Source organism: Camelina sativa, chromosome 20 (genome assembly GCF_030686135.1).
Source record: "Camelina sativa cultivar CO46 ecotype springtype chromosome 20, ASM3068613v1".
NCBI lineage: Eukaryota > Viridiplantae > Streptophyta > Magnoliopsida > Brassicales > Brassicaceae > Camelina > Camelina sativa.
The window spans coordinates 13,247,392-13,260,553 of record NC_141899.1 but is presented as its reverse complement, the minus strand read 5'-3'; the positions used below and the strand labels follow the sequence as shown (position 1 = coordinate 13,260,553).

The 13,162-nt window shown below is 32.7% G+C and overlaps 3 protein-coding genes across 3 annotated transcripts; 2 read left to right on the top strand and 1 right to left on the bottom strand.

Annotated features, from left to right (window-relative positions):
- The first annotated feature begins 2,650 nt into the window (after window positions 1-2,650).
- On the top strand, window positions 2,651-5,746 carry LOC104770737 (DUF724 domain-containing protein 8-like). The gene is made up of 7 exons (XM_087504938.1): window positions 2,651-2,926; window positions 3,015-3,352; window positions 3,481-3,957; window positions 4,176-4,242; window positions 4,336-4,487; window positions 4,630-4,728; window positions 4,873-5,746. Exons 3-7 carry the CDS (start codon window positions 3,508-3,510, stop codon window positions 5,494-5,496), a joined length of 1,392 nt encoding a protein of 463 aa, XP_087361064.1. The 5' UTR covers window positions 2,651-2,926; window positions 3,015-3,352; window positions 3,481-3,507; the 3' UTR covers window positions 5,497-5,746.
- A 3,677-nt stretch (window positions 5,747-9,423) lies between these two features.
- Window positions 9,424-10,810, top strand: LOC104770736 (heavy metal-associated isoprenylated plant protein 39). The gene is made up of 3 exons (XM_010495197.3): window positions 9,424-9,710; window positions 9,807-9,885; window positions 10,420-10,810. The coding sequence occupies exons 1-3, from the start codon at window positions 9,702-9,704 to the stop codon at window positions 10,641-10,643; spliced, it is 312 nt and encodes a 103-aa protein (XP_010493499.1). The 5' UTR covers window positions 9,424-9,701; the 3' UTR covers window positions 10,644-10,810.
- A 488-nt stretch (window positions 10,811-11,298) lies between these two features.
- Window positions 11,299-11,637, bottom strand: LOC147918803 (uncharacterized). The gene has a single exon (XM_087503712.1). It carries the CDS (start codon window positions 11,635-11,637, stop codon window positions 11,299-11,301), a length of 339 nt encoding a protein of 112 aa, XP_087359838.1.
- Between the last annotated feature and the right edge of the window lie 1,525 nt (window positions 11,638-13,162).

Genomic DNA, 13,162 nt, shown 5'->3' with positions numbered 1-13,162 from the left:
AAACAAAATTTATTTTAAATGTTTTTTGTTTTAATCTTCTATATGTCTGTTCACAACTTCTCAATTTTAGGATGGAGTGAAGAAAAAAATGTCAAAGAATTAGAGAGATTTGTGATTAAACTCGATTGGAAAATAATTGAGAAGAATTATGTTTCTGATTTGCAAGTTTCTCTTTGATTACAGATTTAAGAGGCAATGGCAGATGCATGCTATCATGATCATAGTTGGAACTTGGAAGCTATTTTCAATCAATTCTCTATGTTGAAAAGGATACCATCTACAGTGTACATATAACTATAAGGTTCACAAGGTTTACATGTAGGAGTTATATTTTCAAAAATTACTTTGTCTAAGTTTATTTAATATTAATTCAAATCTATTCTGATTAGTTTTCAAATGAGAAGTTACGAGGATTAAATTACTAACCTCTTATTTCTATGGAATGGCAGGTGCTTGCATATGCTTCTCTTGCCTAGATCCATATTGCTTAGCTTTTTGTCTAACTTATTAACATGACAAAAAAGAAACTGATTTTGTCTTTCTTTCCAATGTAAGAGAGTATATTTGACGGCAAAAAAAAAGTGTATTAGAAAGGTCATTCAAATCATCTATTATCAGAATAGTTTTAACAAAATCGAGCATCACTTTAATATTATGCCTAGAACCCATAATCGGATTTGCAAGAAAAAGTTTATATTTAATTTTAATCATTTACTAGACTTGGTATTCTAGATCAATAATCGTAGAAAATAAGAGTTGTGATGGTGACAATGATATTCTGCGAAAACAATAAAAATTAAGATGTTGAAGTCACTGAGTCATTCAGTTTCTCATAGTTATAGTTTGAGAACAATTTACAGAAAACTTTTTTTTTTCTTTTTTTTTGTTGGACAAACAATTTACAGAAAACTAAACAATTAAAAACACACTTCGATTCAAAACTTTAATAACATACACAAAACAAGAGAATAATAAAATTGTAAGAACCTGATTAACGTTGATGACTGATGAGCCTTGCTTTGACTGATAGAGGAAGGATGAAGAACCGCATGCGTCTTTGACGGAAAAAAAAAAGTAAAGTTCTTGACATAATTTTTTTTCCTTGGGCCGTTTAAAACCCAACAGTAATTTCAGTAATATAAATTACTGAAATGTTTAGAAGAATTGTTCTTAAAAAAAAAACTCTAAATTATGCTTTTTTTCTTTTTCCAAACTCATTTTTATATTACCTATTTGGCACAAAATTAATTCAAAGCATGCATACTTACATCACTAATTAAGGTTGGACAACTAAAATTCGAAATAAAATTTTGGGAGAAAGAAAACAGGACGAGATTTATTTAATTTTCCAGTGAACCCGCAGCTTTTCAGGTTACTTGCGAGCTTACAATGATAAACCAAATAAGTAAATATAATCTATAAATTTTCAGGTATATATTATCTAATCTATAGTATTAAAATCTTATAATAATTTGTAATAGATATGAAATAATTTGTACCAAATGCCCAACTGATATACGTTCGGGTTATAAATGTTATACCAAATCTTTTAGTTATTTTTAAATCTGTTGGAATAAAATATAATATTTTAAATCAGTAAATTATTATTTAAACTATAGTTATGAATGAGAAAACATGATATATATGGGATGAGACGAATCTGAGATCTCGAAATAGATATACCACCTTTCTCTTTTTTTTTGTCGTTTACTTATAACAAAAACGAATTTAATTATTCTGTTTGTATAAACTGAACTAAAAACAAATCTATTACTAAACAGGTACAAGTTTGGATTATGAATGTTGATTCCTAAAAAATATGTTTACAAGTATTACCTCACATGTATATAATATAATGCATACAGGATAGTAAACTTAGTTTTTGAAATCAATTCCGCACGTACGTGCGGGTCCGAATCTAAAAAACTTACAACAACCATTAGCTTTGCCAAACGTAATTGTAATATGTATGAAGGACTAAGAAAAACTTTATGTTAAAATTGATCCAAAAATTTATCCCCGGAAACTAATTTACAACTATGCATACTATTTTTTTTTTTATTTTACAACTATGCATAATATTTGTAATACAATATTTTTACAAAAAAAACTCTCAACAAACCCACAAAACAAATTTGTAATTAACAACAATATAACAAATTCTTTTAGAAATAAAAAAAACTTATGAAAATATCCCCGCACGTACTGTGCGGGTCCGTATTTAGTTATTGTTAAAAAAGATAACAATTTTTTTTCAAAATCTTATGTAAATATATAGTCCCTTCAATACTATAAATTAATAACCATATAAAATTATCAATATATATATATATATATATGTAAAATTTTAGTAAAATATGACTCTTGTGTCGTTATTTAATCTTAAATTTTCATTAATATTTGTTAGTGTTGATTTCCAATAGTTTTATTGAAATTGATTCTAATGAAATATTTGTTTTAAAGATTAAATCTTATTTTTTTTTTAAAAATTACCAAATCAAGAAAATCTCTCTATATTCAATAATTATTAATTAACTGATAAATTAAATACTTTTATAAATTATTCACCATAAAAAAAACTTTAATAAATTAAAAGATTTTTACTGTGTGGATATGCTCTTATTAATTTTTTTCTAAAAAAATGTACTGTAATTTGGTTATATTTCTCAGAAGAAACAAAAAAAAAAAACAAAATTAACCGTACATTTGTGCTTTCCCACAGTTAAAAAGAATCGCGCCGCCTTCTTCCGTCGGTAATACTATAGCGGTGACTACCGATCGATTTGGATGAAATTAAGAGTCGCTTCTTCTTCTTCTTCTTCTTCTTCTTCTTCTTCTTCTATCTCTTTAGGGTTTTCGGGTTCTTCACTTTTAGGGTTTTTCAAGGATGGGGAGGTTCGCTATGGACGAGAGTCCTTCAATGGAGGTAGGTTGTGAATTCGAAGTCTGTTATAGAAAGGTACCCGAATCTAAGTATAGAAATCGAAATATCTTACAAGACGTTTGGTATAAAGCCATTGTAGTGGAAGAAGCGCCAGAGAAGTGTGTTCAGTTGCTTAAGGACGACTTCTCAACTCCTGTTTCGAGATTTTTGACAATTCCCTCAGTCATATACCGACCGGTTCCTCCCAGAGTAGAGCCAGATTGCTACTTTCGCATAGGCACCATCGTCGAGGCTGATTTTAAAGATTCGTGGGTGACTGGTTTTTTAGTCAAAAACATTGATGATGCCAATTTCTTGGTCTGCTTTGTTTGACCACCTGGTGTCATTCAGTTTAAGGTTAAGCATTTGAGGCTCCATCTTGACTGGAGAGACCAAGGTTGGAACATACAACCAAAACTTAATGAAGTGGTAATAATTCGAATTTTGTTCTGTAGTAATTTGCTTCTTTATTTTTTGTTGATTCCCCTACCACTCTATGTTTTGTCTTTTCTTCTAATGTTTTGGTTCGTGTGAATATAACTCAACTTTACTGTCAGTTCTTGAGGCGGTTGGCTGAGAAGCCTATGTTTAGTCCTGGAACAGTGGTGGAAGTTAGCTCTGTTGTAGATGATGCGGAAGTCGTTTGGGTTCCTGCAATGGTTATTCAAGAGTTTAAAGACCATGCTGATAATGATGATGATGCTGATAAGGATGATGATGATGATGATGAGTATAGGTATATAGTCAGGGTCTGTGATAAGTCCTCGAGCTACAATAGTAACAAGGCAAAACTCAACAAAACTGTTGATTTCCATAGTCTTAGGCCTACACCGCCTTCTATTTCGGTTGATGAGTATCAGCCAGAGGAGTACGTAGAGGTGTTTCTTTATGGTTTGGGATGGCGTCAAGGACGAGTGATTGAAACTCTCCGTTATAAATGGTATACAGTGCTTTTAGAGGCGACAAATAAGGAGTTTCCATTCAAACACTCGGATCTTAGGCCTTTAAAGTTTTGGGAAGATGGCCTTTGGAAGGTATTATTGTAGCATTTTCTTTGTCAATAATGACTAATCTGTGTGAATTGTATGCAAGAATCTTGAAAATATGAAACTGCCATTTTCAGCTTTAGCACAAACTTAGCTCTTTTGAAACTGCCATTTCTTTTGATGTGTAATGATGGTTTACATTTAAAAGTCTTTGTATTGTTATTATCATCCTGTTGTTGCTTCTGAATCTGTGTTAAATGTTGCAGGCAAGGGAATCGTCGTCAACTCAGAGTCAGGGATCAGGAGATGAGACTGAGGGTTCTGTGACGAATGGTAAGTTGGTAACACTCTCCAAAATCTAATGGGTTCTCCAAATACATTTTCAGTTACTGTATCATGAAAATTTGATCTGTCACCGTTTTCCAGCAAATGAATCTGATCCACCTTTAACTCCACCTCCGGGCATAACTACACCACAGTTGATACAAGTAGAAGCTGAAACTCAAAGAAAGTTACTCCCCGAGAAGACACTTCCAAGGAATCAGAATGGCTCGGGAGACGAGTCATCACAAGAGAATGTAATGTTAACCCTTCACTTAAAGATTCTAATTCTCACTTTATCTGTAGTTTGTTAGCTTGTGGCACTTATTATCCTAATCCTCTTTACTGTTATTTATCTATTGACTGATATTTCACATTTGGGATGATCAACTTCCACAGTTGATACAAGTAGAAGCTAAAACTCAAAGAAAGGAACTCCCCAAGAAGACACTTCCTAGGAATCAGAATGGCTCGGGAGACGATTCAACACAAGAAAATGTAAAGTTAATTCTTAGCTTTAACTTTACAATTCTCACTTTCTCTGTAGTTTGTTAGCTGGTGTCACTTATTATCCTAATCCTCTTTACTGTTATTTATCTACTGACTGATATTTCACATTTGGGATGATCAACTTCCGTGCAGGGAAATAGCGAAGATATTAGTCGAAAGAGGAAAAGAGAAGATAACCTTTGTTTTGTTGCTAGTGCTGAGGAAGACAAAGCAAAGGATACAACAATGGTTTTACCCTTTGAGAAGAAGTTACCGATTTGGAAGACACTTGAATCAATGGAGATATTTAAAACAGTCCCACAAAATCCTCATTTCATCCCGTTGGTGGAGACTAGAGAAGATTCCCGTGAAATGTCTGCGGTTGGTATGATGCTTACCTTTTCTGGTTTACTTGAGGAAGTCAAAGCTCTGCAACACGACGATCCCATGTGCTCATTACTAAGCCTCAGTGATTCCTTTTCCAAGTTAGAGAAACACGGGTTCAATGTAAAAGCACCTCAGTTACGGATCAGTAGGCTGTTGTCTCTCAGAGATAGGCAATCAGAGAACACAGATGAACTCAAAAATGCCGAGAAAGTAGCTGCAGAGAAAGAGTGCCTAAAGGCTGAGAACGAGCGCAAGATTCTGGAGCTGCAGAGGCTGAATGAAGAAACGGAGAAAGTGATAGCTCAGAGTAAGTCATTAGCAGCAAAGCTTGTCCAAGAGCTTGATGATGGGAAGCTTGAGTTTCAGACAACTGCATCGGCTCCATGGTAAAAAAAAGTGATATGACCTCTAAGCTAATTATTCTCTAGTGTGTAAATGAAAACTTAGATTTCTGTAATTGAAAAGACTAGGTTGGCCCTTTTGTACGGATGGTGAATGATGTTTAGTTTTAAGTTTTAACTAGTTAACTAGGACCCCTGTCGCGGGGGAATATTTAGGGATAGATTTTTCTTTTAGTTTTTCTGTTTGTTTCAAGTAGAACAATATATTTAATACTTTATACAGTTTTTGTTGAACAAAAGAGAGTGATTTATGGAGTTAACACTTTTGATTCCCTTCTATCTTTTTGTCTTTCATGGCGTGTTTGGAAGGCTAGAAATAATCTGGTTTTTAATAATTTCCGCGAAAGTGCAATCAAAACAGCTTTAATGGCGCCACAAAGGAATTGATTAGTACTTTAAAACCTTCGGAGCCAATACTGAATGTCCCCAACAGCATGAACATTGTCACTTGGTCGCCCACAATACATCGACTCTAAAGTGTAATTTCGATGTAAGTTATGACAATCATACTCAACAAGCAACATGTGGTTGGATTTTTAAAAACCATCGAGGTGACTCTCTGGTGTGGAGTGCGTCTAGACTAAACTATTCAGAAACTCCTTTATAAGCTGAAACAAAAGGACTCTTAGTTTCGATTCAACAAGTTTGGATCAGATGATATCAATCTATTGTCTTCGAAGGTGACTGTGAAGTTTTAATCAAACTGGTTAATGGTCAAAACTTGAATACCTCCTTAACAAACCTACTATAAGATATAAGGTTTTGGGCTTCAAAACTACATCAAGATTTTTTTATTTTCACAAAAAGAGAGAATGTAATAGTGTGGCATATGCTTTAGCTAAATTTGGTTGTATTGACAAATCATATTTTGCTGATTCTGTATTGAGGCCTATAAGGCTCCTTGACACTCTTTGTAATGATTTTTCTTAAATCAATATATTTCATTTATGGAAAACAGAGAGTGAAGTATATAGTAAATCAATATATTTCATTTGTGGAAAACAGAGAGTGAAGTATATATAATAAGACGGGATATGAATAAAATTAAATAATAATTAATAATCCCTATATTAGTAAAAGAGAAATACAATTTCGATCATGGCAAAAATGCCCCTGCGTGTTAGACCAGAAATTTATGAATTAAGGCTAAATGAGACATTGTACGAGATTGAGTCGGGTTTAATTTTCGAAATAACCCGGAATTATGCAATCGGATCTTTTATATATTCGGTTTCCACATCAGCTAGATCTTTAATAGGCTCCCACCGAACAGGTTAATTAATGGGTTTGTAAATTTTAAAAGGTAGTTTATGGGCTGCATGGCCTGCCCGTAAACTTAACTAATTATTGTTTAAAGTTTCCAATTCTATAAAAGGCTTAATAATAAAATCTGATTATCGGAAAAATATGAGGAAAATCCTTTTATTTATTAGTTGCCATAAAAAATAAACTAAAAAATCTCAATCAAAATCATATCTTAATCAAAATCATATCTTTATTAAGAAATTTAATAACAAATGTACACAAAGAATATATATGCTCATAAATATTGTTGTATTTCAAATTTCAAGAAGGAAAGAAAATCATGGAAGTTTATCCAATCTAATGAATTTGGAAATTTTTAAAACAAAAGAAAAAATATTACCGTAATCATAGGAATTTTCGGATTAAATTATTTAAATGTGTAATAAACTAATTGGAATAGCTTAGTTTACAAATTTTCGGGTTAAATCAGTTTTAATTATATAAATTATATAAAATCAGGGAAGTGTATCCAAACTAATTGGCATTACATATATAAACAAATAATACATGTCATCAACATGGGTTGGCTTGCAAAACATACAATCATACGGTAGAACATATTAGGATTGATATTTTTACGAAAGTAGTAATTTTTTGCAGATTGGTTCGTTAGAACATACATTATAAATATGTAATTGTACAAATGTAATATTTTACAATATTTTATATACCTATTTTCTATTAAAAAAAAATGAACAAACTGAATTACATATTCATAGATATTCCCTCTATTTTTATTGTATCAAACTCATTTTCTTTTTCTTTTTTTCATTGTATAAGACTTATTATATTACCATTTACTCGCTTATTTTCTTCTACAATTTAATACAATTTTACTACCCATTTATATAATTTACTGTAATCATCCACACTATAATAAAATAAAAACTAGGTAACAACCCGCACATAGTGCGGTATAAAATAATTATTTAATGTTTTTACTGTAATTTTTATTTACAAAATCTATTATATTTATGGATAATTAAAATATTTAAAATTCGATTATGTAGTATATATCTATAAAAAAATTTGTATAATAATTAAAATTTAACCCGTGAGAGTTATTATAATATCAATCTTATATTATTATATCATATGAACAAAGGGTTTTTAAAATTCATTTTAAAGATTTTATGAAAATATAATTAAAGGATATAATTAAGTTAGAAAGATAATATAAAAATTAAATTTTGGGTGTTAATTGTAGTTTTGGAAAAATATAATGATAAATAAATGTAAATATTTTTAAAAGCTGATGACAAATAAAGGAAAGAGTGTCCTGAGCTCTGTAATGCTGACACCTCAGTTTTTTTGCCAAAATGTTCCTCTATTAATATATAGGGGATAGTTTTGTATTACATATATCGTAATTATTCCTCCGCGCTGTAGCACGGGTCCAGTCCTAGTATATTGTATTTGAATTGTTGGTTATGACTTCTCTTAGACTACAATTGGTAACCACAATTTAAGAAAATAATGAGTAGGAATATGATATTCTTCTTCATTCTTCTAATCTTTTACTATTTGAATATATTTTTTCTATCCCGGAGTGTGATGGTGCCTTGTGCATTAAGGACATACCTTTGGCCACTGCACTAAGGTGCCTTGTGATCCCGCTCCCTACGAATGTAGGGATTAGGCTAATGGGCCGGCCTGTTGTGGTCCAATGGTTGACAAGAAAAAAAAAAGAATATATTTTTTCTACATTCCTTTATTTTTCAAAAAACAAGGAACAATAGAACAAAAATGTTATTCCCAAAATTGACGAGAAACAAATGGAAAAAAAAATGAACAAATATCAAAATTCGTTTTTATTTTAAAATAAATGTAAAATTCTGTTTTTAATAATATTTCAATTTTGTAATATAAGAATTTTTATATTTTCACAATTTATTGACAGAAAAAATATTTTTGATATAAATTTCATGTTAAACTAATTTTAAGATTTTATTTGAAAACTGCATGAATAGTAAAATAAATTTAGCAGGATAAATAAAAAGTAAAAGTATTTTAAATTACTCTTAAAATTTTACTTTAGGTTAGTATTAATTACTAATATTTAATACGACATATCTAAAATTTAATTCACAACTTTTATTTTAAAATCAAATGTAAAATTAATTATATGTACATTAAAAATAGTATTAGTATTATCATTAAAATTTGATTTATTTAATATTTAATACTCTCTCCGTTTTTATTACTTGTCGTTTAAGGTTGTTTCACACAGATTAAGAAAATCATTAAATTTTCTGTTTTATCTCTTTTTAATATATTTTCTAATTTTTTTTATTGGTCAAAACATTAATAAAGTTGAATAGAATTGGAATTTTTACCAAACATTTGCATTGGAAATCTAAAACGACAGTATTGTGAAACAAAAATTTCTCTCTAGAATGACAAGTAATAAAAAACAGAGGGAGTATATTTTAAAAGATATTGTTATTATTTGGTTACTATTTATTATTTTCTTCCTTCTTTGTCAATTTTTTTTTTCATTTTCTTAAAAACTGTTATCTTTTTCTTCTTATGATTACCGGTAGGAATCATAGTCGTAGTGGTACACTAATGGAATGATTTATACTGAGTGATGGGCTTACGAGAAAAATACAAAACAACTTTAGAAAAAAGTAGGCAAAGTAAGAATATTGTAGAGCTGTCCATTTTACATATTACATAGAAAAACATACGTCACATGTTGGTTCTCTCATCCTCTTTTTACCAAAAGCCACCACAAACTTTTGTCAATTGTCAATCAATACCCCCCATTTTTCTCTCTTTTCTATAACTAAAGAAAGGGGAAAAGAAATAAAAAAAACATCAAACTCTTTCTTTCGTTTCTCGATCTCTTCTCTTCTCTTCCATACTTCTCCAAGATCCCAAGACCAAATGGCTCAGGTTCTTCTTTTCTCATATCAGTTTTAAAAATTGAATATGATGATATATCTCTTTCTCCTATATTGTAATTTTACTTTTTTTGTTGTACTTGTATAGAAAGTGGTGTTGAAGGTTTTAACCATGACAGATGATAGGACCAAGCAGAAAGCCATAGAAGCTGCAGCTGATATCTTCGGTGATTACTTATTAATTATATTTTCACTTTTGATTTGAAACTCAGTTCTTGATTCTGGGTTTTAGAGCCGTAGTTATGTTCAATCTATTTTAGAAACTTTTTTTTAAGGATTTGGAGAGTAAACGTTTGCTGCTGGTTTTGTCACTCAACTAAATTACCATTATTGTTTAGCTAAGTTATATAGTATGAAACAATCGTTATGAAATCTGGTTTGATGCTATAATTGCGTCAGGATTATTCTGAAGAGCTTGGATTATTTGACCTTTTTTTTTGACACATAGTCAACGAAGTGATATTTTATGGGCCGAACAAATTAGGATTATTTTGGGCCTAGTTAAGGCTGGCTGATATGGAAACTAAGTTGTCTGCCTTGGGTTATTTGTTGTAGATAATGGGATTTGTAGTAAGGTACGGTAACAAACCTGATTTTAAGTCTTATTTTTTCCATTAGTATATAAACGATGAGTGTATGATCTAATATGATACAGTGTACTAGTCTTATGCTAAGAGGTAGGATGGATTGTGTTTAAGCAGGAGTTGATTCGATAGCAGCGGATATGAAGGATCAAAAACTGACGGTGATCGGTTCGATGGATGCGGTTGCTGTGGTAAAGAAGTTGAAGAAGGTTGGTAAAGTCGATTTGATATCGGTTGGACCGGCCAAAGAGGAGAAGAAAGAAGAGAAGAAGGAAGAGAAGAAAGAGGAAAAGAAAGAGGAGAAGAAGGAAGAGAAGAAGGAAGAAGAACCTAAGAAGTAAAGAGTGTAAAGTAATGACCCGATCCTATCTATATTATTGTAAAACCCCTAAATTTTTGTCATCTTGATTCCATAATTCTGAATCATTAAATAATTTTATGGTGTGAAATTAATTGTTTAATAGTTTGTAATAAAACTAAAAGTATATTGGACATTTTATTTTTTCAAGGGAACGACCAAACTAGTACAATCAACTGCAAAACGTACAAAAAATAAGTATCACAATCGCAACCAAAAAAAAACACTATAAAAGCGAATTGAAATACTAAAACAAAAACAAGATAAAATTATTAACAAAATAATTTTAATAATTCTGAATCATTGAATAATTATTATTAACAAAATAATTGCAATCGCAAAACTAGTGTTGGTCAAGCGTTGTTTCTGAAATGAGCGTCTGAAGCTGATCCCAAGTTGAAGTAGCATGCCTCCCAAGGAAACGAGCGGTGAGTTGCGTCCAAACTTGGTGAGAGTAGGGACATTGAAAAAATAAGTGATTCCTTGTTTCCAGCGGGTCTTGACAGAAGACACAAGCTGAATCAACATGTCTGTTCCATTTCAACATTCTGTCACCGGTGGAGAATTTGTTGTGCATTCCTAGCCAATGGCCATGAAATTTGTTCTGTCACCAAACTTGGTGAGAGTAGGGAATTTGTTCATGCTAGTAGCCATGAAATGAGTGCAAACTTTGTTGTGGCTTCTGTAAACCACACTCCTTTGGCCCAATCGCAAACTGGTTGCTCCTCTCTAATGAGCTTCCAAGTGTCAGACGTCGAGAATCGTTTTTTAAAGCCAGTTGGGGATTTCCATAAGTTGACATCCTCTAGATCAGGTCTCTGTTTGGACTGTGCAATTGCAATCTCTGCTTCGACTATGTTTAGTATTGGGAGTCGATGCCTTCTGCTACTATGATTGTTAAATACTGTCTCCACTGTTGTCGTCTTCATAATCCCCATCTCGATACACCCCCTGCTACCAAGAACATCAGCCAGCATCCCTAGGGGCGACCATCTATCATTCCAGAAAGAAGTGGTTTGTCCATTTTTAATTTCCATTCGATGAAATTTTTTAGCTACTTCCCTCAGCTTGAGGATTTTTCGCCACATCCAGGACCTTGATAAGATGTTGTTTTCAAATCCCAAAAAGACTCCTGACGGATAAGATAGGTATGAACCCACTGTCCCCATAGTGATTTCTTTGATGGTAGGAGTCGCCAAATGAGCTTAAGACCACAAACGATGTTCGTTTCCTTGAGCGGCCTGAGACCAAGACCACCCTCGCTTTTAGGAAGACAAACGACCCGCCACGAGACCTTAGCCTTATGTGTATTCAGAGTTGGCCAGTTCCAGAGGAAAGCGGAACAGAGCCCTTCAATCTCCTTCATACACTTTCCCGGTAACCGAAAAGCAGAGGACCAAAAATTAACAATGCTCATAATAACTGATTGGATGAGTTGCAGACGCCCCCATATGATAAAGATCTACTTGTCCAGGTACTAATTCTGTTTCAAATCTTTTCAACTAGAGGTAGGTAATCATTACTAGTCATTGCTCTGGTCATGAAGGGTAAACCAAGATAACGCACCGGTAACATACCCACCGCAAACGGAAAGTTCTCTCAAATCTCTTCCTGTACTCACTGTGACATTACAACCATGTATAAGGTAGATTTCTCTAGACTTATTTTCAGGCCTGACACCTTCGCAAACTCATCAAAGATAGTGATGATGCCTTCAACTGACCGTTTGGGTTCTTTCTGCAAAGACCATGAGGTCATCTGCAAAACACAAATGTTTTAAGAGGAGATTGTGGCACCGAGGATGATAGCCAAACCTATTCTCCACCGCTGCTTTGTTGATCAAATGAGAGAGAACATTCATGCAGATTACGAACAAATATGGCGAGAGAGCACAGCCTTGTCTTAGTCCCCTCGAACTGCCAAAGAAACCTGCTAGCTCACCATTGACTTGCAGCGAAAAAGTTGCAGTTGATATGCATAACCGGATTCAGTGTATGAATTTTTCGGGAAAGTTAAGGGCCTGTAAAGTGTTGAGCAAGAAATCCATTGTACCGTAATCGAAAACTTTGGAGATGTCAATCTTCATCGCACATCTAGGTGAAATATCATCTTTGTGAGAATCGTTGACTAGTTCAGAGGCTAGCAGGACATTCTCCATTAGTAAGCGTCCTTAACAAAAGCAGTTTGATTTGAAACAATAAGCTCAGGGAGCAGACCTTTTAAACGGTTAGCTAGGATCTTCGAGATCACTTTGTAGAGAACATTGCAACAAGATATAGGTGGATAGTCTTTCATAAACCTGGCATCCTCTTTCTTTGGTATCAAGGCGAGTATTGTGGTGTTAACACCTTTAGGCAAAAAACCTTTCTCGAAAAAGATTGGATCGCTACTGTAAAGTCATTCCCTATTACTAACCATGCGTGTTTGAAGAACTCACTAGTATATCCATCAGGCTCCGGGCTTTTATTCACCGGCATCGAGAACAGAACTTTCTTAACCTCT

Bases quoted from the DNA above. Each gene is read 5' to 3' on its own strand.
- LOC104770737 (XM_087504938.1), top strand. From the start codon at position 3,508: ATGTTTAGTCCTGGAACAGTGGTGGAAGTTAGCTCTGTTGTAGATGAT. The intron at 3,958-4,175 runs GTATTATTGTAG...TAAATGTTGCAG, and splicing joins GGGAAGATGGCCTTTGGAAG to GCAAGGGAATCGTCGTCAAC. The intron at 4,488-4,629 runs GTAATGTTAACC...CAACTTCCACAG, and splicing joins ACGAGTCATCACAAGAGAAT to TTGATACAAGTAGAAGCTAA.
- LOC104770736 (XM_010495197.3), top strand. The intron at 9,886-10,419 runs GTGATTACTTAT...GTGTTTAAGCAG, and splicing joins AGCTGCAGCTGATATCTTCG to GAGTTGATTCGATAGCAGCG.
- LOC147918803 (XM_087503712.1), bottom strand. From the start codon at position 11,637: ATGCTGGCTGATGTTCTTGGTAGCAGGGGGTGTATCGAGATGGGGATT.